Source organism: Lagopus leucura, unplaced genomic scaffold (assembly GCF_019238085.1).
Source record: "Lagopus leucura isolate 7727_CA_CO unplaced genomic scaffold, USGS_WTPT01 Super-Scaffold_100027, whole genome shotgun sequence".
NCBI classification, from domain to species: Eukaryota; Metazoa; Chordata; class Aves; order Galliformes; family Phasianidae; genus Lagopus; species Lagopus leucura.
Window position 1 is genome coordinate 1,192,893 of NW_024962278.1, and position 23,151 is coordinate 1,216,043.

At 49.7% G+C, this 23,151-nt stretch overlaps 1 protein-coding gene across 2 annotated transcripts in view; it reads right to left on the reverse strand.

Annotated features, from left to right (window-relative positions):
* Positions 1 to 22,946, reverse strand: part of FGF18 (fibroblast growth factor 18) — a 64,565-nt gene extending 41,619 nt beyond the window's left edge. Inside the window, exons 1-3 of one of the 2 annotated variants that reach the window (XM_042880724.1) lie at positions 22,874 to 22,946; positions 22,501 to 22,537; positions 568 to 748 (exon numbers count right to left, since the gene is read on the reverse strand). In XM_042880724.1, coding sequence (XP_042736658.1) covers positions 568 to 748; positions 22,501 to 22,537; positions 22,874 to 22,905 — 250 coding nt within the window. In that variant the 5' untranslated portion in view covers positions 22,906 to 22,946. Of the gene's footprint in view, positions 1 to 567; positions 749 to 15,339; positions 15,422 to 22,500; positions 22,538 to 22,873 lie in introns of those variants that run through there. The other variant, XM_042880725.1, reaches the window with a different exon arrangement.
* Positions 22,947 to 23,151: the final 205 nt, after the last annotated feature.

Consider the following 23,151-nt stretch of genomic DNA (forward strand, 5'->3'; position numbering starts at 1 on the left):
TAAGTTATTTGTGCCCCTGTAGGATCTACGTGCCTCGGGATTCAACTTAAGCACTCTTAAAGCTCTGAAGTCTGCTTAATTTCAGCTCAAACCAAACACTCTCCTCTAGAAAGATGAAAGGATGCTTCACTCAAGCACTGGGATTCTTCCACCCCTCAAGCTCAGTTCACAACCACAGTTTCCAAGTCACTAAGCCAAGGGCCACAGTTCATAAGGAAAGAACATCCTAAGTGACCAACTTTGATATCACATAAATAACACGAGGAAAGCTGTGCGCTCACCTGCTAGGCAGAGAAAGATTTTTGTCTTCAAGCACCATCATGCACTCAGAAACAGGGGCACTCCAGTACCACAGGTTGGAACAGCCCGCAGCTGGGAGCTGGGCTGACAGCCCACTCTAACGCAGCAAATTCCACGTTCTTAATCTGAAAAGGTTTTTCTTTTTTCTCTCTGTGATCCTCTGCATTTTATTGCTCTTCTCATTTTTCTCCCACGAGGTTCTCAGGCCAACACAGTGAATTAAAGCTTTTGAACTGAAGTCTGGGGGATCCCAGTAAATATTCTTACCATATTTATCTCCGTCTTCTCCTTTGGCGCTGATCCTCCTGCCCAGCACTTGGATGTGCTTCCCGCTTGTCCTGCTGTACAGCTGATAGAGCCGGAGCTGCTTCCTGCTCACGTCGTCTCTTGCTCGTGTTTGGTTCTCCACGTGTATCCGAAAATCTACATTCTCCTCGGCAACAAACATCTGAAAGTGGTGGGGAGCGAAAAAGAAAAGAGAACAGACTATGAAACAAAATAAGCACCTCAGATAGAAAGATTACACATCAACCTGCCAAAGGGCACATGGCGCAAGATGACTGGGATTTGGCTGGCCTTCATTTGACAGCCGAGCCCGTGGTATCAGGCACTCAAAATGTAATTCTACCCAGAGCTGGCTCTAGAGAGTAAGCCAAACCTGAGTTTTTACAATCAAACTGTGCGTGAGGGGGTGGTTGAGTAAAAACTTCTGCTCGGTCCTGCTTTGATTTAATCCTGGTCAACCAGGCTGGCCATAAATTAGGCTCGCTTTTGCATATTCATAGCCTCTACCAAGCTACGTGGACATGTATAGGAGAAAGGGGACTGGCACTTCAATTTCAGAGAATTTGTGCTTCACCTTCAGCAACTGCGTGGATTAATGGCAGGGAAGAAGTCAAGGGAAAAACCTATTTATGCTGACGTTAGCGAACTGGATTCTAGCTACAGACAGGCATAAAATCTAGAAAGATAAATGTGTCATGTATTTGTGGGCTCTCTTCAGCACAAATTTGTTGCCTGCTTGGCTTTAAGTGAAGCCTGATCATTGCTGACTGTCTATTGCTGCATCTCTGTCCAGCCCAACCTGGGGAGGGATCACTTGGAGCAAGCAGTAAGAGCACAACTGATGTGTCCAGCTGACAGGCCATTACCAGCAGGGTTCCGGGCGCTTCAGCCTCTGCCTCTGTTTTTTCTGGCCAATGGATTAAATTAACCTTAGTTAACTACAGCCTCAAAACATTACCAGAAACTTTCTCAGTCACATCTGCCTTTCTCTGGTATATTGTTTCCAATCTTAACTTACGGTTCCCAAGAAACACTGAAACAGGATTCCTGCTTTTGCTTCCAGACCCATCCTGGCTTGCCCAAGGTCAGAGGAGGAGGCAACCAAGATGCTCTTAAGAAGGCCCTCCCAGCTGGGAGGCCCAGCAGCACACAGCCAAAAGCAATTCACGCTCAAACAGCACAAAAGACCAGAGAACGCTCCACAATCTGCCCCTCAGAGCTTCTGCACTGCATCCATGCTGCCCATACACATCTAACCAATGGATTATATTTTGGTGGCAGACTCCCATCACAGTACAGTAAATCACTCAGACACCAAAAGCAGCAGCAGATGATTGAGCAGCACCCAAAAGGCACTGCTGCACAGCAGGTGATTTTTAATTCGACCACAACAAATAATGGTCAAAGCGAACCTGTTGACAAGCTCTAATGCTGTGCACCATTTGCATGTAAGAAACGAACTCCACCACAAAATAAGAATCACATGGGAATTTCATGAAGCCTAGTTTGGAACTGGCAAAGGAATGGCACTTACTCCCAGCAGAGTTACAGCTTCGGTTCCTAACACATTCCAGCTACAGCATGCTTGCCCTTCCTGCCTGAAAGCAACGATGTTCTGATATATTAGGGTGTGGATGAAGCTGGCAACGCAAATGAAAAGGGGTCAATAAATCCTTGTACAGGTCCATTCTGGGCTCAAACACATAAGAGCGAGAGGGGAGCAAGTGGCCAAGGCAGACAGAACAGTTTCACTTAATTCTCCTGCATCTGTCGTCTCACACCAGCGCATACTTTGAAGCCAAGTAGCCAAATACTCCCTGAACATCGAAACCTCAAAAGAACTTTTTAGCTTTTCCAATTATCAAGTAGACACGCAGATCAGCAGCAGGAGGAAAACTTCAGGCAGGCAGTGCTGCTTAGCACCAGACCTTCACTAAGCAACCCAAACAAAAACATTATATTCAACACAGTGGCAGCAGCAATGAGGTTCACGGGGATGTTACAGGATCTCCTTCACTGCCCTTATTAAATGCTAGGATTACAATATTTGGATCCCAAGTCCTAGGAAAGAAACCAGTTTAACTCTCTTCTTTGACTGTCAGTAGGAGACTGCAGGAGCTGAACGCTCAGGCTGCACTACAGAAAATACTGTATCTAAACAGACATTCAGCAGGATGACACAAGCGATGGGCAAGAATCAGACAATTAATATTTAGCAATATCTCCCACTGTCAGAAAACAGCACAGCAAGAAGCAAGAGCACCACAAGCGCCTGCTGAGGATATGGCATGAGGTTAACAGTGCTCTCAGCTCCCCTGGGCACCAAGCTCTGCTAGCTTTCCTCTCCAGAGCTATCTCTGAGCAAAGCGAGCTGCATTTGGCTTCTAGCATGGATAACATCCAACTCTTTCCTTCTTCCTCCATCTTTCTTTTCAAATAATATTGTTACAAAGGATGTTGACCAACTAAAAATAGAGATGTTCAAATAACGTCGACAGCCAGCCTTATACCCACAAAAGCAAGGTTATTTGCAGTTAGGATTCTGGCTCCATCATGTTAAGATTTAAAACAGATTTTAAATCACGATGACGTCGCTACATTGCTTTCACCACATGCTAATGAATTTCACGTTTGTTTCTTTTTTCTAGGAAAAAAACAAAACAGGTGGGATTTAAAGAGAAGGGAAGGGAAGGTTGTTTTGCTTTTCTGGGAACTTCGAAATAGAAAAAGCAACTTATTTTCCAAAACACTCCAATTGTTTCTTTGCACTGAAACACCCCTGAGGTGAACCAGCATCCCCAGATTTTTCCTTTCCTGTGTCTGATCTTCCCTCCTGCATCTCACAGCCTTCAGCCCTACACCTTCTCCCACACATTCAGGAGGATGGAGCCCTGCTGTCTGCTCAGATGCACAAAGCTCAAACCAACCACAAAGGCTCTCAGCATCTAACACAACAAATAATTTTAGGGATGGATAGGTTTTAATTTGTTAAAGCAAACTTCTTAAGGGGTTCCTCACTAGACAAGATGAGCTGTGCTCACCTGGAGCTCAAGCACTTGCAGCACAGAGGCCCCAGCCTGCAAGCAAAGTGCACACATGGACTCTGCACCAACTGCAAAGCCATCTCACACTGCACACAGCTCCAAGCAGGCTGTGCATCTACCTGCAAGCATTTGCCAGCCTTCTTGCAAGGCAGAGCAGCCAATATCACCTTTCCTCCCATAGCAAGAAGGGCAAGCACCTCCACACCAAGATGAAGTCTCCCAAGTGCAGCACTTGGGGGCACCATCCGACTGAGGGCTGTCTGGGTGGCTCAACTCCACTCTCACCCACAGCCCCAGCAATGTGCCCAAGAACAGCATGGCCTGAACCAGGGTCAGCCAGGATCATTTGGAGACGCCAAACCCCTCCAGGGCCAGCCAAAGCCTATGTCACCCCATCACCTCTCTAATAACAGACCTAGCTCCAAAACAGGAGAAGTCCTGAAAAAGGAAGGTGGGACTGCAAGCTCCCTCCTTGTGGCTGTCCTGTCCCCTGGTCGAGATGCCCCAACACAGAGAAGCAGTGAAATCACCAGGATTTAGCTGTATGCTTAAAGATAAGCACATGCTTAATCACTTTGCTGAAACAGGATGCTCTGCTGGCGCATAGCCAAAGTGAATTAGCTGTGCCAGCCTGGGCTGCATCTGGCCCACAGCAAAGAGTATCAATATTCTAAAATAAAATTTCATGCAGTGTTGATTTCACGAGATAAAACCTATTTGATCACCGCTGAAATCCATTCTCACAGTATCCCTGCCCTACAGAGCATACTCCCTCAAGCAGCTAACTTTACTGAGATAAGAAAGCCCATTTATATATACCATAAGTGGGGCTCTCTTTCATAAAGCTCAAAAAAATTAGTAACATATGCCTCCTTCAGTAACTGATCGCCAACACTCACTCGAGGTCACCTAAAACCAAGTCCATTCACCCCAAAATATATTTGCGTAACAATCACAACCACACCAAAACAAATACAGAAATGTCTTCAGGTCCGAGCTGTGCTGTAAAACTTAAGGGCTTCAGGTTCCATTCACCAAAGCAAAATTAAATCTTTCTCTTTTTTAAAACCGTTTACTTGTTATTACTGCACATAAGCTATTCACAAAACCACCAACTTTTCTTTTGCCTTTCAATCTGATCGTCCACACAATCTGCCTTGTAACCACAGATCCTGCAAGGAGCACATGAGCAGGCTCTCTGGAAACTGCTGTTGCCTTTCTGCTTGCTTCAACCAAGCACAGAAGAGGCCCTGGTCCAAGCACCTGCACGTGCAGGGGGCACTCAGCAGCCTTACGGAAAAGCCAGCTCGCAATACCAGACCGAAACAGCTGCAATACCTTTCCTGCCAGCAGCAACAACACCTACAGATCCAAAGCTCAGCACAAACGGTCCCTGAAGTCAATGGCCAATTGCATCTTCTAGCTCCAAACCAGAAAAGTGCCTTACCAGAACGCTCCTGGGACAGAAAAAGGATTTCCTGCATTACTTTATCTCCTCCAATATTTTGTTACTGTTTGGTGCTGGTCTATTCTGCAAGCCTGTTCAACTGGTATGGACCACTGCCTATGAAGGACAACTTCAGCATCTCAGAACAGCAGATCCATTGATCTAATTCTTTGCCAATTGCTTATAGTCTGCAAAACCTAACAGAGAGCATCACATCCGGCTTCATTTTCATTCTTCCTTTATTTTCCTTTTCGAGCAGTTCCTTATACATGCATTATTTATCACTGTATCTCTCAGCAATATATACAGCTACAGCAGTATAGCTGAAATACAGCTGGCAATACAGAAGTTTAGGCAAGGGAATAAATAGCAGTTCCTTTGAAAACAGCCATCATCTCAAGCAACCGAGCAGGCTGGACGCAAGAAGCCGCCTCTTCTCTCTGCTTCCCGTGTTACTTGCTCAAACATCCAAGGTAGGTCCATTTAGTCCTAATTCCTGCTCAGCGACAGAAAGGGGTGACATCTAATCTGTCTTCAGACAGTCTGGAATAGGAAGTTCTGTAGGGTATTTTTTTTTTTGTGCAATGACAAACAATGGATATATCAAATAATGAGTGGATTTCATTTTAAATGACTTCACAATGACCCACCAGCTCTGAGAATAGCAATAGTGTTAAATCCCAGATGGAAGGCCAGCAAAAAGATGATTTTGCTGACACTGCTTAAGGTTTCAGCATGAAGTAATCCAAGGAACGGTCAAGAATCAGAAAAGCCCCTGACAGCAGCACCGTGATGTTAGTGCTACTACAAGCTCATGCCACAACCCTGCAAACACCGCCGCTTGTTTTGAACTGCAAGCAATCAAAGCCCCGCCGAGGTCAATGCAATCCTTACCGTGCCAAGCCATGTTTACAGCATTTGGCTTGCCATCCAACCAAGCTCTGCACATGCCTCACTTTCTATTTTTAGCTTTCTGGTAAAAGGGAACGTTAATATGTTATTGTCCGTGTCATAAAGCGTTACAGCGTCAGATGTCCAAGGCCCACAGCATGGCCAAACTAGCTGGGAGCTGGACTTGAGAATTTCCTGATTTGTTGCTTTCTGTAGAACTCAGCCTCCAAGCCTCATCAGAGAGCAAACCATATGTCACGGAACGAGAAATACAAAATCCCTCTCACCAAGGGCCTTACTGATTTCAAAAGATAAACAAATCAAGCGACTCAAAGTCCTTTCAAAACCCAATCTGATAAGCAGGAAACACTTATTACCTTTCAGCCATCAAATCAACCTAATATTAATGATTGTCTCCGTGACCTTCTAAAGACTTGAAAGTTAACTTAATAAGGTCAACAAGGGGATATCCAAGACAGATCTCTCTCAAGTCTGCAAAGGCAAGTAACAAACTGCTTCGCTTCCATGACTTTGGCAACATTCCTCTGTGCCAATTACAGCAAGATTTGCTAGCTCACCATGACAGTCATTCTTCGACATACAGAGAAACATAATGCGCTCCTTATTTGCTGCTTTTTCTTCTTCTTAACTGAAAAGTCAACCCACAGCCAGGATAGTGTTACAGTCACGTTACACAGCGCAGTTTGAAGCAAGGCACAAGTGGCTGCGCACTGCTCTGACGTACTTGCCTCTTTGTGCCCAGACGCACATTTGGAAATTAACCTAACACAAAGCACTCCGTGTTCAGATGCACAGCAGGAACCCCCAGCAAAGGGAGAGGGCACTTCAGAGTGAATCCCTGCACATCCATGGAGAGGCCATGGCACGACACCGCTAGAATTGCACAAACGTTACGTAAACCTTTCATAATAGCACCACTTCAGAGCTGTGCTGCTTTGCTGGTTTGCAAGGTGACTTCTTCCTGCTATTCACTGAAAAGGGTTTTCTCCTTTAGAAATAAATCTCCCCAAAAAGTTCTGTCACTGTCTCAGCAGATGCCCCTTTGGATGACAGCTCTGCACCATGCAGGACAGGCAGCACGAAAGGCTACATGCTGCACCATGGAACTGCTTCTTCCAACTGCAGACATGAGATGCACAAACGCCACAAAAGACTCCACCGATGGTAGTTACAAAGTATTCCCTTGAAATCCTTTGAGCTTTTGTTTTTTTGGGGTCTTTTTTCCATTGGTTGGCTTGGGGTTGGGTTTGTTTCTCTTTCGGGTGAAAGCATGAATGTCCCATTTAAAACCCAGAAGCCCACACTCCACAAGAGCCCCATCGCTCCATCACCCATTTGCAAATCAAATCAGAAACCACTTTTTGCCTCTGTTTCTTTAGAAAGCTGTTTGAGAAAGACACTTTCCTAGCACTCTATGACTTCATTCTCCAGCGTCTTGTGTACTTACGTCCAGTTTACGTCTATTTATCCTTGTACCAACAGCGTCCTTCAGCTTCAACAACACCTTTCCCCCTCGCGCTTCTCCTTGGGATGCATTCAGGCTGCTCCCTCTCTCCGCTCTCCTCCCAGCCTTCATCTCGCCATGCTGGGGAAGGAAGAAAGCCAAGTACGCCCATGTTCCTCACCCACCGCCCCGGCCCGGCCCCGCCCGCCGCGCCCTCTCGCCCCGCCGGGCCCGCAGCGCCGCGCCGCTCCCGCAGCCGCCGCGCCCCCTGGTGGCCGCCCGGCCCGGCCCGGGCATCGGGGTCCGGAGAGCGAACGTGCCGAGTAGGGCAGCGCGGGCACGGCCCTCCGGGATGGAGCCGAGGAGGAGGAGGGAGGCCGAGGCGGCCCTTCCCGCTCCATTTCAGCGGTGCCGGAAGAGCGCGGCGCGGTGCTGTGGTCCACATCGGATTTAAAGCTGCGCCGCGAGCTGAGCCCTGCTCAGCCCAGAGCCGCGTGGGGACAGACCCTGCGTGCAGCTGTCCTTCGTGTCCCCGAAGCGCTCGCGCACAGCTCCTGCGATGACCGCGCTGCCCTCCCACTGCAAAGCGCCGTCGGATGGCAGACAGCAGCGCAGCCCAGCACGGCTCGATGCAGGAGGAAGGCACGAGGGAGTGCCAAGAACCAGGAACCTGAGAGAGCCTTGAGGAAACACATGTTTTATGGCCTATCGCTGAGTGCTTGGCTGTTCTCTAGAGAAAGATGATGACGCCTTCGAGAAAACCGAGTTTCTCCTTTTGATGATGGACTGAACCTCAGCCAGCACTGTCAAAGCACGCCATTTATTAGATGGTGACATTTTAAACTCGTTCCACCCAGGGAAACGGTTCAGCCTGGGGAAGAGCAAGGTTTCAGCCTTGATTAACGACGTAAAGAAACACAGGCACACTGCATGAAACCAAGGGAAGAGAAGAAGCTGGAAGGCTTGCAGAACCAGCCTGATCTGGACACAGCTCTGCACCTGGTCCTTGCTGGCAGAGCTGCCAGCAGCACCTAAACCAGCACCAACAGCACCATCCTCTGCACCCCTGCCCATTTTCACCAATCCAAACCAGGTTGCTGGCTGCAGCTTATTATCACAGTCTGCAAGAGGGAGCCCACCCCTCTGAAATTCCCCCTTTTCCAACAGCGTGCCCACGTGGCAGTGCCAAGGGGACTGAGCCCGAGCCCTTCTTGCTGCAACACCAGGACCACAGCAGCCTCCTTTCTGTAGCACCAGGTCCTGCTGCCTCCATTAGCCAAAGCAAACCGTCCTCGTGCACCTCAGCCACACAGGTATCTGCAGGGTGCTGATGCCTCTTGCCACAGCAATTGTATTTCCTTCTCTGGAAATACAATTCAGACCTTAACTTTTTTTGCTGATTTTTTCCCCAGTTGTGATTTTTTTTCTTCTCCTTCAAATTCAGAGCTGGTGTTATTTTACCACAGCCATCAATCACGCAACAAGCAAGCAGGGCTTTTCTTTCTTCCTTTCTTTCTTTGTCTTTCTTTCTAATGCTTGTTATATCTCTCCTACATACTTCCTCCCTGCACAGAAATATCCCTTCAAAGCTTGATATTATTGAGCAGCTTTCAACCATGCCCAGCAGAGCCATGTATTCTCTGCATTTGTTTGGCCTTTGTTTCTAGGAATGAAATACCAGTGTCTTAACAGTGTGACTTCATTTCACTACTTCATTCCAATACTTGTTCTATTTCTATCCCACTGGGTCAAACTCACCTATTGTGAGACCTCACCGATTTCAATTACATCAGGGATTAATTTGTTCCATGGCGTTGAAGCTGTTAATACAATCCTTGCTGGCTCTAGATTAGAAAAGGCATGATGAAGACCTCCCTCGCAGGCAGTGTGCTTAACAGCGGTCTTGATCTTCATTTTGTTCCTCCTTCCCCACCCCACCCCCCTTTCCTTTGTGCCCCTTTGCCCCTCTTTTCACAACCATCTCCTTCCTTTCTAAATTGTCCTTATCAGAACTGGGTGGTCCTTCTGACTTCCACTGTTACTGGCAGAAGGTTGCCTGCCAGCAGCCACTGCCCAGCGTGTGCAAGGGAGCCAAGGGTCAGCAGCTCAGGTCTGGCCTGAAGCCACCCAACACCTCACAGGCTCACAGCAGCCAGGCTGCTTTATGGAAGATGGGCACGAGAAGATCTCAGCAAAGGACATCAGCAGCAGATCTTCCTGTACCACCCTCCTCTTGGCATCTCATCTCCCCAAGGCGGAATGGGGAAGGACTGGTTTCAAAGAGAAACTGCAGGTCCCTCTGCACCCACCTGCATCTGCAGGGGCTCGCTTCTGCAGCTCAGAGGGTTGGTCTCAAAAGTTTAGATCCTGAAATACACATCTGTCAGGCAGCTCCATTCTGGAGATGATCACTGCAACCCAAACCAAGGTGCCAGCCAAAGCCTTCCCCAGCATCATGCCTTCACTGCATGCCCAGGATGCTTCCTATGGTGCTGATTAAACCCAGCCTGTGCCACGTAACCCACAGAGAGCAGGTGGGATCTGGAGGATGTCCTACAGTACAACAAGGCTCCACAACAATCCTGATCTGGAAAAATCACCATTAGCTCCTCCCTGGATGGTTTTGCTGGGGAACTCTTAAGGTCTTTACCACAATTATCTCTGACTTGTGCAAGTTCAACAAGGGCAAAAGAAAACCCAAAGCACTACCCCACCTTCCCACCATTCCTTCCACAGGGTGCAATCTCTGTGTGGGAGAAAGTTTTGGTATTTGTTAATACATCATACACACTGCACTCCCAGTTCAGATCACCCACATCAGCTTTCAGAGGACCACGGACATCCCTGCAAGTGGGTCCTGTGGGCAAGACACAGCATGGAAACACCATCACTTCAGCAAGTGGAAGCTGCCAGGTGATGGGTGGCAATGTGCTTCGGGTGTAGCAGGGGCCATGCATGAGCCACGAGTCTGTGCTACCACCATCACCCCTTGCTGCTAGCATCAGGCCACATTTTTCAGATGTAGCTTCATGCCTGTGTCCCTTCTGCCACAAACAGAGCAGCCCTCCTCATGGCATAGGTATTGCCTTGAAGAAAATGGTAACAAGGCTTCGCCAAACAGCCCCAGTCTACCTCTGACATCACAGATCCACACAGCCAGCAGTTAGATATGGGGAGCTGGCCATGCTACAGCTGCCTTTGTTAACTTAACCAAAAAGTGTTTCTTTTCATTATGGAGAAAACACTCCTGCTGAAACAAACTGCCCTGATATGCAGGAATTGAAACTATTCAGCAATCCGAACTGCTGCACGTAGCGTTCTATTAGCATTTCTGAGCAGCTGAAATGTGCATTCAAAAAATAAAACCTGGAGAAGAACACGCAAAGTCCCTGCAGTCCAAAACAAAATCACAGTGAACCATGGAGGAAACAAAGTTTTGAAGCAGGCTCAGAAGCAGCAAACAACTGCTTTCAAACTACTGGAAGTGCCTTTGCACAAAGCAGAGGGAGCTCTGTAAAGCAGAGAGCACAGGGCTGTCCCACACCAGGGTGCTGCCAGCCTCGTGCCCAGCCAGAGGGGCTGCTGCACCCTATTTGCAGGCACGGTGGGGAGCCCAGTCTGGCTGGAGGCTGCAATGCAACCAGGGCAGTCCTCCCTGCAGGGTGCTCGAGGACAAAAGCTACACACACACACCGCTAAAGATACTTACAAGTGGTCTGTTTGTCTCTTTAAATGTAGCCCAGTTACTGGAAGAAAAAAAAAAAAAAAAAAAAAAAAAAAAGAAAAACCTTCCAAATTTGAAACACTCGGGAGCTTTTCTCTCCCTTCCTCCCTCCATCGGCAGGGACTTCCCTCCTGGGGTGATGCTCCAGCCATGAACCTGTTTGGCCACAGGAACAGGGAAGAGAAGAAGCCTCAAGCCCACCACCCTGAAATGGGTCAGATCAACCTGGAACGAGGCAGTCGGTCACCCCCAGGAGTTACATAAAGCACAAGCCCACAGGGTCCAAAGTGATGTCTGTGTCCCTTCTGCTCAATGCCAGCCCAGCTGGGACCTCCACAAAAACAGGAGCGAAAGCACAAAGACATGGAAAATCCAAGAGATGCTCAGTGAAACACTGCTGTCAGAAAGAGACAGACGATCACTGGAGACCAATCTTCCCATAAAAGAAATAAACATTTGCAGTGGCAGCACCGCAGCAGTGACCTGATGTTTACCCAGGTAGCTCCTTTCATCTCAGTCCCTTGACATCATCCAAGGAACACACAGGTCCCTGCTCCCACTGCAGAAAAGCAACTCCCTCTAGGGTAAAGCGTGGCAACTGCCGAGCAGCGCACACAAATTTAGGACAGCATTTCCAGAATGCCTTTTTCCGCCAAGTTTACAAAGGCAATATAGAGGTGGGAGCTGCTGTCCAAGGAGACAGTTGTTAGCCACGGTCTCATATGAAACATGGCTTCTCCAAATGCACACAGCTCCCATTTCTCTGCTGATTCAGCAGTGATACCTGGAAACCCTATCAAATTATCCTGCGCCACTTTTCTTCTATCGAGTTTCCTCTGGAAACCGTTTACTAAGCTCCAGCCAGTCCCACTCTTGCTTATTCTGGCATGATAACACAGTGATCCTATATGGGAAGGATGCCAACTGGAAAGGATGGTTGCTCCATCACTCCCTGATTAGGCAGCACCCACATGGCACCGAGATGTCAGGAGAGGGCTGTGACCAGGAACAGGAGGTTTAAGTTGTATAACAATACCTGGAGGCCAATCGGGATTTTCTGGAATTGCAGCAGTCATCTCACTAGGAAGCTAATTAGTGTATGTGCTGCTGATAGCTCGCTTCTGCCTTGTGCCCCCAGCTTTGATTTCTTCATGCCTGCTTTAAGGACTGGCTGTCAGAGATGCCAAATCCTTCCCATAATTTGCACCCTTTCCTCCCTACGTGTGAAGTTTCATTCTCCTGTTATTTGGGACCCACAGATGCATCCAACTGAGCATCCTCTTCACTGCTGCTGTCTCCAGCACCACCCTGAATGGAGATGTTTGCAAATTCAGGGCAAGGATCAAATCTGTTTTATGGAAACTACCCACAAAATGCTGAAGACTGGTAAATATGCAGTAGCCTCGATGTTTTCTGAATACCAGTTTGTCGCCATTAGTTACTGAGGGGGAGAAGTACTGCCCCTCTGACAGCACCCAGTGCTCAGCCCAGGGCAGGCCCCCATCTCTTCATCCCAAGCAGCACAGCCCAATCCTGAGGGCCCCAGCGCCTGGAGAGGGCAAAGTTCTGTGCAGACTGCACTGAAGGAAGAGAAGTGAGAGTGAGAAGCAGGGCAGGCCTGCAATTTACCTGAAAACAAACCCTAATTTATGAAGTCACAGCCATGGAGATGAGCATCCAGTTCAACTCATACACTTTGCCAACAAGTTTCCTTTTTCTTTCCCCATGTTACAGTGACCAGCCACCTGCAATGCTAATGTCTGTCCTGCATAGTCCTCTGATTGGGTACATGAGGAACTTCTTTATCTACAAAAATCTTGCAAGTTATTTCTGGAACAGAGCCTTCCAGAGATGATTTTGATCAGTAATTCACTTATTTGAAACATAAGATGCAAAATTTCCATCATCTTTGCATGAGATATATTTTCCTTTGATCTTTCTTTCAGGCTTTGCAAGGCGAGCAAAGCAATTTCATGAACTGCGCCCTCTGAGCCCCAGAAACGTCTCAGTGGGAGCCCTGCTGATGCTGGAGACGGACAGAAGCAGTGTCCATTTGGAAATGTGCTACTTCTTTTAAAGAAATCTCCTCAAATCCACTTAACTTGGGAAGACCTGGTTTTACTTAATGAGTTTAATTGATTTTTGCTAACAACCGCCTTCCTTCTCCATTTAAGATCATTTCTCCAGGGTCGCCCCACCTGGAAGCACACAGTTCAACCTGCCAGCACTGTCCCAGAGGTGAAAGAAATGGCTTTAGGGCTCCAGCTTAGCACTGCCTGCCACACCAGCTCAGCGCCTACTAACAGAAGCACTGAGCACATACGTGGTGCTCCCAGTTCCCCTATAACACCCTGCTGCCACCACACCTCCCTTCTGCTGGAGCCTGGAGGGATGTCATCGCTGCCTGCTCCCTCCTGCAAGCAGCAGGGCTGGCAGGTTGGCTTCAACAAATCGACCCCAATGCAGACCCAAGCCTGCTATCTCAGGACAACAGGCTATGCACGCGTTTCTGCTGAGTTATCAACCCTGCTCTGCCTGCAAAACCCATCAGCCATAAAGAGAGCCATAAAAATCACCCAGCCTGGGCTGTTCAGCGCTCCTCCAGCACAGCCGGCACCGTGCACCCGCTAACAGCCCAAAGTTTGCTTTCCCCAAAAGTTATTTCCAAGCCCTATTATCTCTCCTGCTTATACCACACTCCCTCTATTATCGAGAGATCTCCAAGTAATTTATAAGCCCACAAGCTCCCACACTAACGGGGCAATAAATCACATTCACGCACCGCATCGCCTACTGTTGGAGGGCAGCGGCGTGGGAGCAGCGGGCAGCATGGCGCGGGAACGTTGCTAAAACCCTAAATCTCATGTCCAGAAGGGCCATAAACCACGTTTTAGGAATCTGAGAGGCTGCAAAGAGAAACTCCACAGAAAAAAAAAAAAAAAAAAAAAGGTTTTTTCTTCCTATTTTTCATTTTCGTAGTTCAGAGCTAGTTAGAGCAGCCTGGTCCTTGGATGGGATGAGGCACTCACAGCAGGCATGTGCTCCTCTGAGTCCTGCTCTTCCCAAGGCATACTGGGATGTCTCATTCAGAGCGGGGCAGTGCTGTTCTGAACGAGCTAGGCATGTGTTTTGTAAGGGTACTGGGAGGATTCCAGTCTGCGTTCTCACCTCGCTGTGTTTTCCCCATCCGACTCAAAATACGAGCACACAAAAGAGGGTTTTCTTTTTAAAAAGCTCAACCAAAGGAGGAGGATGTTTTTGGCTATTTTCCTCAAGGAAAGAGGTTGCCCATCTAATAATCCCTAAATGGGCAGTGGGTTGTTGAGTTTTCATCCACGCCTCTGAGCCTCATTCCCTCTGCCAGGTTGCTGGTTTTCTTTTCCACAGAGTTGCAAAACCCCTGAATAACAAGGTTTGTGCATGGAAGTGCTGACACAAACCTTAACTACAGCATCCTGAACATGATACCAGAATAAGGACGCTCCCTGTGTGGCCCAGCCTATGGATAAATAAAGCATTTCAGCAGCCAGCGCCGACAGATCATAAACCTCCACAAGCATAAATACCAACAACAACCCAAAAAGATTAGAGGGCTTAGGGGCGAGCCAGGCTGGGATGATTTAGAGTTGGGGTGGAAGGGTCATTATTGCTGAAGAGGTGGGGGTAAGTGGGCCAAAGAAATCAATAAGCCATTGCACTGCCTGGAAGGAAGGGCTGTGCTCAATGCACAGCCAAGTGCGATGTCCCTCGGGCAGGCTCACGCTGCTCTGGGTGCGACTTACTCTAATGAGCAGACGTGGGCGATGCCAATCTCCATCCCCGTTTGCAAAGCTTCAGAGCTGACCAGTTGCATCAGAAGTGGGGGCAGCCCCATGATGGCGGAGGTGGCCCCAGGAGTCCTGCTTACTTCAGCAAGGGCAAACACAGTGCTTTGCAGCCATGTTCCCAGACCCACGGCTGCTAATCAGAGATTTCAAAGGCCACCAGCTATTCCCATCTTGCCTTTTTCCTCTCCTCATTCTGCCCAAGTCTTGGATCTCCCCCCCGCCCCAATTTTCTTTGTAGTGAACTGAGCAATGATGAATGACTTTGCATTAAGAGCCTTTGCAGTGGGAAGGAAGCCCATTCACCAATGTAACAAATATATGATGTACCAATTAGTACCTACTCGTACCCAACCTACCTGCGAGCCACCTCAGGGTCACAGCACAACAAGACGCTCTGGGATCCCATGGATGTTGGTGATGCCAGAACTCCTGCAGAGTAATCCCAGCTTGCAGGAACAAACACTGGTGCAAATGCTTCAGAGCTTCATTCCCAGAGACCCAGTGAACTGAGCCAATTGCTGGTGTGGGGGGAGAAGTACAGGAACCTGCTCCGATACCTCCCAGTGAGCCAGCCGCCTCCTCCTTTGCAATGATATTTAAAGAAAATTCTCTCTCTATCACTTAATAAAATAGCTGGAAACCTGACCAGGTCATGTCAGGCTTACTGGAGTTAATGGGTTTCGATTTTAGTTGAGACCTTGAGAGTTCTCAAAATCAGTAATTTCATCTTCCCTCCAGAAATGAATTCCTCAATGGTTACACTGCAAAAATATTCCCAGAATGGACAGTTCTGCTGTTAATGTACTAAAGCCCACATGAAAAAAATATATATCAGATTATTATTGAGCCTTATCAAAAGCACGGCATAAACCATGTGTTGAATTTAATCCAAACCAAACTGTCAATCTGCCTTTGGGATCAGATATAACAAACATGTGAGCCTAGGGCCAGAAATGAAAGCACAGTTTGTTTTCTAATACAAGATTTGTACTGATCTGTATTAGCCACACTCCTGCAAGGAAATCTTGACACTGCAAATGCCAGGCAAATAGGATTTCTTATCTTTCTGCTTTGTTGAGCTGGGGAAAAGTTTTGTTTGTTTCTAATTAATCTTTCATTGCAGGTTTCCTGTTTGCAGGGAACAATTCTCAACAGTTTCTGAAAATAAATTCATTCTGAAACTTCTTAAACAGGGGGGAAAAAAAAAATCAAAAAGAGGCATTACAATCATTAGGCATCTCCCGAAGTGTGGGCATCCCCCTGCAAGGGAGCTGTGGGATGGGGCAGAACCCCACGGGGACTGGCACACAGGCAATACAGAGATGCCAGCTGCTGCCATGGTGCTGGGGATGTCCCCAGCCAATGCCACAGCCAGACTGGATTTGCTTATCAGAGGAAGGACCTGCTTCTGGACTTGGGCTTACTGTACTGCTTTGTACACACCATCATGGTGTGAAGAAATGCCCAGAAAGAAATGAGAAGTGCAGAAGTAAACTCTGCGTTCTTGTTTGCTAAATATTCAAACAGCAATTCAACTCCCATTATCTACTATTTCTATACAAACAGCACAGGAAAAACTCCCAGCCTCCCTAGCAAACCATTTCCATCTATTGCTTCCCCTGCACGTCCCAGGGACACAGCCCACACCTCCCACCCAGCCCCAGCCCTGCAGTGTCAACGCACAGATGCTCACACTCCATCCCACACCGCCTGTTACGCAGGATAAAAATCCAACATCGAGTTTCCCATGCTATTCTAGGCAAAGTTTCCAAAAGCACTGACTGTTCCCCAGGATGAAGCACTGTGTGTATGCAGCACGGCACACTATTCCTATAAAAGGCCCCACAGCCATGCCCGCCGGTTCTCCTATTGATTGCTGGGGGCTGCTCACTGCTCTGATCTCAGCTGGTCGGAAGTCTCAGCAATCGCTGTGAGGTCGTGACCACAGGGTCAGAAACCAGCACTGCATACATCATAATTTATTTCCCAGGCAATCGATACCCAACTCTGCTGCGCAACGCTGCACTGCAGCGTCACATCCAGGGGCTGATGCAGCACTGGAACCCTAGGGCCTGGCAGCCTCAGGGGTCAAACCCAGCTTTCATTGTACGGCTGTAAATGATGGCTGTAAGTCAGTGCACACCCACTAGCTGTTGGTTGGGACTGTCGTGCAACAGAGTATGATTCTGCTTACAGCCTGAAACCAGCATGGAGAAATAAGTGTTAGTGTTGTTGAGCACCATGCCCACTGCCGAGATGATTCAGCAGGACAAGCCTGACGAGCAGCTTGATTATCACATGGGGCAGGGGTGGCCCAGCTCAGAAATGCATCAGTCTCATTCGAGTGGAACCCACACACCTGCGGCACTCGGTCCATGGTGTGGGTGCTGGGCAAGGAGGGACAGACCAGCAACCATTCCTCCCTCATATGCAGAGACCTCCCCTCCTTTCAAATGGATTAACAGCAATGATGAGAAGCACAAAGCGCTTCTGCCAGCACTACTGCTCTCCCCTTTTTCTACTTTGTGCTCCCTGCATTCGGAGGAACGCACCCCACGCAGCACGTTGCACACCTTGGTATTCATTGAGCTCCTGAGGCTTGGGGCTAATTCTGTTTTGCTGCAGAAGGGTGGCTCAGGGTATTCCAAAAGATACAGCAGCTTTTCAACAACCTATCCCTGCAAGTGGTGCCAAAGACAGCATTTTAGCAGGGAAGACAGGGGGCTGAGAAAGTGCAGGAGGAGAAACAGGAGTTGGGAAGAAGAAGCAGTGCTGGAAACACCCTGCAAGCTGCTATCAACTAGCTCAGGTATTTATGCAGATGCAACCTGCAGCTCCCTGGGAGCTACACCAAATTCACTGCTCACCGATCTCAATGTGCTGTGTCACAAAACATTACCAGGAGGCTGACAAGGCACATCACATCCCTTTTGCTCCACTTCAGTGCCATCCCTGGCTGCTTGCTGGACCAAGCCCCTCCAAATCACACATTCAGCCAAAGCCAACAAAGTGCTGCACTTTCACCTGCTGCAGCTTGCCCCTCTGTTTCCAAGCACCCCAGGGGATCCTTGGGCAAAACAAACACTCTCCCATCAGCCATGGGCTCAACAGCAGTGAAATCAGGGCAGCACCAAGCACAGAAGAGCTACTCGCAGAGGATGCTGTTATCACACCCGAAGGAAACAGGCCAACGCATTAAGGCAGAGCAAGGCATTCCTTATGTCACCACACGACCCCTCGTCCAGCGGCTGCAGCAGAAGGAATCAGGTACCCTCGTGGAAAAGCAACCGTGTGCTGCAAGCAGGGAGCTGCTGATGTTCCCAGAACGGCGTGGTGCCGCACCTGGGGAGGATGCGCTTCTGCTGCGCGCCTGAGCTTGAAACCCGCCGGCTGGTTGAACACAACAGGAGGGATCTGCCCAGGGGCGGCTGCTGCGAGCTGGCCCTGTGCTGTGGGAGGCCGAGGGGAGGGGGCACAGCCCGGCAGCCCCCGGCAGGGATCGGCACGTCCGCTCCCACCCACCGCAGACACCGGCGTGGCGAGGAGCTCTCACAAAAGAAAGTAGGCAGACCATGACAGGCTAAGCCTCCTCCTTCCTCTCTCTGTTCTCCTTTCTTCTCTCTTCATGCTATGGCGAGGCTGCTGAATGCCAATAAGAAAATACTTTGGCAGACTCAGACGGTCTTTTCTATGTTTTTTTCTCACTTCCCCTCCAGCTACTTCGCTGGATGCTAATCCTCCATCGGCATTTCAGACACCAGCGAACAGGAGACACGCCAGGTAGGCAGGGCTGCACCATTCCTGCTTGTGCCTGCTGCTATGGCCCACAGGGACCTAGACACAAAAGCCCAGGGATGGGACAAAAAAGAGCCAAGAAAAAAGATAACGGCACCAGGCTGAAGCCCTGTGATCCCCACAGCAGAGCAGGGAGATGCAGGGCACAAGGATGGCTCCACACTGCCCTGGCCCTGTGGGCACAGAACCACACAGATGCCTCAGAGGCTGCGTGCCTGGTGGTCCCCGAGGCTGGTATCTGCCCTCCCAGGTTCCTTTATTCCTTTTTAAAATCTCACAATTTCCTGAAATTCTTTTTCACCTGCTTTTATCACAACTGGTATCAAAAGCGTCCGTATCTGGAAGGAATCAAAGCAAAATCAGATAGCACTGACAGGAGGAGGGGAGAGCAGGCAGCAGGGACTTTCCCAGCTCCTGAGGAAAGGAAGAGACACACAAAAAATGCCCCGAAGATCCAGGAATTGGGTTGTGGATCCAGAGGAGTGACTTTCAGCCCCAAGGGAGCCTTTCTCTCCAGGTTCGCTTGCTCAGCTGGATCACATCACAGCTGCAGAAACTGCCGGTGCCCAGACTGATGCTGTGGCTTATGGCAACATAAACTATTCCGGATGCTGCTCATGTGCAGGCATTGCTGCTGGACTCACACCAGCTCTGACAAAACCAAGACAGCCTGGGCACCCTTTGCACCCTGCCCCTTCTCTGCCCAAACTGTAGTATGAGGACATAGCATGGAGATTTTAAAAGCAGGCATCCCTCCAAATCTCAGCATCCCTCACCTCCATCCAGCCTTGTCCATGCCAGTTGCAATATGGAAGGCAAAACTCAAATTAAATACAGCCATCACGGCGTGTCCAGCTATCTCAGATGGGGAGCTCTGAACCCACACCTACTACACCCTGCTGTGTGCTCACCTCTGCCGTGAGCAAGCTCTTCCTTCTTCCCTGAAGCACCCTGCATATCTCTAAGCTCTGAAACTGCAATATGAGTTGCAATACATGGGCTTGCAGGTTAAGGCATCCAAGCAGCAGCTCTTCTTTGCTGCCCATTGGCACAACAGAAAAGTCCTGGTATACCAAAGTTCACACGCTTGGTTTTTTGCCTCTCTGGACAGGAATCTGCAAGACAGAGGCCTCTGCCTCTCCAAAGGCAATACGGTGTGGCAGGACAGTGGGTGCTGCAGATGGCAGTGATGGCCCCGGTCCCAAGCACAGCTGAGTTGGCTGCCCTAAGCCTCACCTCTTCCAGCCCCAGGGCTGGGCCTGTGCCACCCATCACAGGACACAGGGCCTGGCCCGCTGAGTATGTGAAAACAGCATTTCTCTATGTCCCAATTTACACAGCCCCAAATAGTGACTGCCCGGAGCTGCACGGGACCTTTAGAGAAACAGTTACTATTGGCATGATGCAGCCATCTCCCTCTTACACAACAATAGCAGATGGGAAAATAGCACGGTGCCGCAGCGTGCGCTGCTCTGACCTCCTGTTTGCTCCTGGATCAGATTCCCAAGCTGGATCCTAATACACGAGAAGCATCAGAGCAAGGGACTTAGGCCCTGCCAGGCCCTCTCTGTGAGCCGGGCAGACGTGAAGGGCACGGTGAGGGGCAGGAGAGCTAAAGAGAAGAATGCTGAGGGGCAGTGAAAGCAGAAGAGGCTGTAGTGCAGCAGAGCAGCCCTAAAGTGAAACCTGCATGATCAGCTTAACCTCCCCAGTGCCCCCAAAGAGACCTCACCTCTCTGCTGCCTGGGACTGTTTTCAGGGCACAGCAACCCCAGGCAGCAAAGGAGCTGCTGGAAGGAGACAAGGTAGGAACGTGGCCACAGGGATGGAGCAGGAGCCACAAAGGGATGCTCACAGCTGTGCCAGGAGCTTGGCTCTGCACCACGCATCCCTCATGAGACGTGTCACCCAACAATGGCACCTTGCAGGAGCCCGGCTCCTCCGCGAGCCCAAACCAGGGGATGCTGCACCGTGGAGGAGCAGCCGCCCCGTACCACTCCTCCTGCAGCAGAAGCACAACCACAGGACCCCGGAGCACACTGCAGGTGCATCACCTTCACACGCAGAGCCCTATGGCCCCGCACAGGGCGGGAGCGCTCCCAACGCAGCCGCGGGATGGCGACAGCGGCAGGAGGTGAAAATCAGCCTTAGGATATAATCCATCCATCCTGAGAATATAATCCGTCCCTAAACCTCCCCAGCGCTGCGCAGAGCCCTTTAAGCAAAACCAAACAACTTCTTTTAGCCTAAATAAATATTAAACCGGAGCGATGCATTAATTTACTCCGGTTCACCAAAGGCTAACTCCTACCCAAACTGATCATTATGAAAGAAATCCTATAATCCCTCGCTCCCATTCAGGCTCAAAACATGTAATCCCGTGAATAAATCCAGAAAGAAAGTGTAACAGAATGGGCAATAAAAACTTACGGTGCTCACATCTTTTCATCTGCCATTAACACTGCAAAGCCCCGTGTGGCCCTGCTGGAAGGCTGAGCCCCACGCACGGCGCATCCCGCAACCAAGACCGAGAAAGCATGCTTCTAATAGCACAACAGCACCGACTTGTTCCTTCCCTTTTCTTTTTTTTTTTTTATATTATTTTATTGCTTTGGAAGCCCGCGAGCTCCAACTGTATAAATGCCAATAACTTCCCAAGTTTTAAGGCTGCTGAAGTAAGAGATCAGATTTTAGCAAGTGCTTTCCAGGCAGCAGGCCAAACTTTTTCTGATTCACTAAAAGCACCAAAGGGAGGGGGAGAGGGAGGGGGCCGGGGCTGATTAACTTCAGTTACCACACAATCACAGAAAAATGTCTCCCGCTGCAGCGGGTGCCATCGCAGCCGGGATTCCTCGGGTCTGGGATTAAAACAACAACAACAAAACGCACCGGAGAGCGGCGGCTGTGATTTACAGCTGCGGTCTGTGCGACGCAGGGGCTGTGCTGGTGGTTCACCGGGGGAGTCGTGATTTTCAGAGGGATGAGGGGAAGAATAAGTGGATGCGTTCAGAGGAGGGGAGCAGAGGATGGGGCTGTTGGGTTGGGCCTGACCGCAGGGACGCAGCCCCTCCTGAGGCACTGCCAGCACCACCTCTGGCTGCAGAGCACCAGCAGGTGCAGCAGGGCCAACACAGGACCAGGTGGCACTGAGCAGGCAGCGGGGCTGTGGCACCTGCTGTGCCCATCTGCATTGGGGTCCCACAGACACGGCAGCAGGGATCCCCCGGACATGACACCGGGGGTCCTACGGACGTGGCACTGGAAGCCCCGACCCGCAGTGCCCCATCAGCAGCTGCCTTCTGCCCAGGCAGGATCAAAGGCAGCAGCAGGCTTGGACGCCTTCCTCCAGAATAAAGGGGAGGGAGAGCGCAGCCTCCTCCTGGCTTGGGCACGCCGTGTTTTGCAAAGTATCGTTTTTTTGGGAGTTAAGTCCCCTACGAAATAAAGGAAAAAAAAAAAAACAGGAGCAGGAGAGCGTCTGCCGCTCCAAGGCAAGTGCATCCCTCCGCGCCCAGCACAGCGCTGCCTCCCGGACTCCGCGGGCACCGCGCGGCGCTGCGGGCGGAGCACCCGCACCGGGATCCGCGCAACCGGAGGGCGAAGCGCAGCGCGGAGGTGCGGGGCGCGCCGGGGTCAGCGCCGCCTTTGTTACTTTTTCTCTTTTTTTTTTTTTTTTTTTTAAAACAACCAAAAGCGAAAGAGGACAGAAAAGGACAACGTACCTGTACCTGAAAGCACAGCAGCAGGAAATGTAAACATCTGGAGAAAAAAAAAAAAAAAAGGCAACAAAAGATCAGATGATGCGGTGCAATGGTTACGGTCGCGTTTTTGGTTTTTGTTTTTTTTTTTTTTTACTTTTTTTTTTTCGCTTTGTTTTTCTTTGCGATTATTTAAGCGGCGCAGATCGGCGCTGCGCACACGAAGGGACTCCGCTCCCCGCTCCCACCTGGCTGCAGGCAAAAACGCAACCGGAGCCTCCAAGATGAAAGTTTTCCGAATAGACTCAATAAAAACAATAACAAAAATAATAATTAAAAAGAAGGGAAAAAAAAAAAAACAGAAGGAAAAAAAATACATATATGCCATAATCCTTACAGGCAAGTGCAGGCGGAGAGCAGTGAATACATCGCTGGGCGAGGAGGGTTGCTCAGTGCTGCCCGTAGCGCCGTGCAGTCCCCCGGCGCCGCGCTGACATGGGCGCGCTCCGACCGCCGCGCTCCGTTCCGCGCCGCTCCGCGCCGCTCCGCGCCCCGGGAAGTTGTGGTCCCGCCCGCCGTGCCTGCGCCGAGTGACTCGCTTAGGCATCAGCTCTCCTCTCCCCCTGTCTCTCCTCCTCCTCCTCCTCTCCCTCTCTCTCTCCGCCTTTGGGGGGG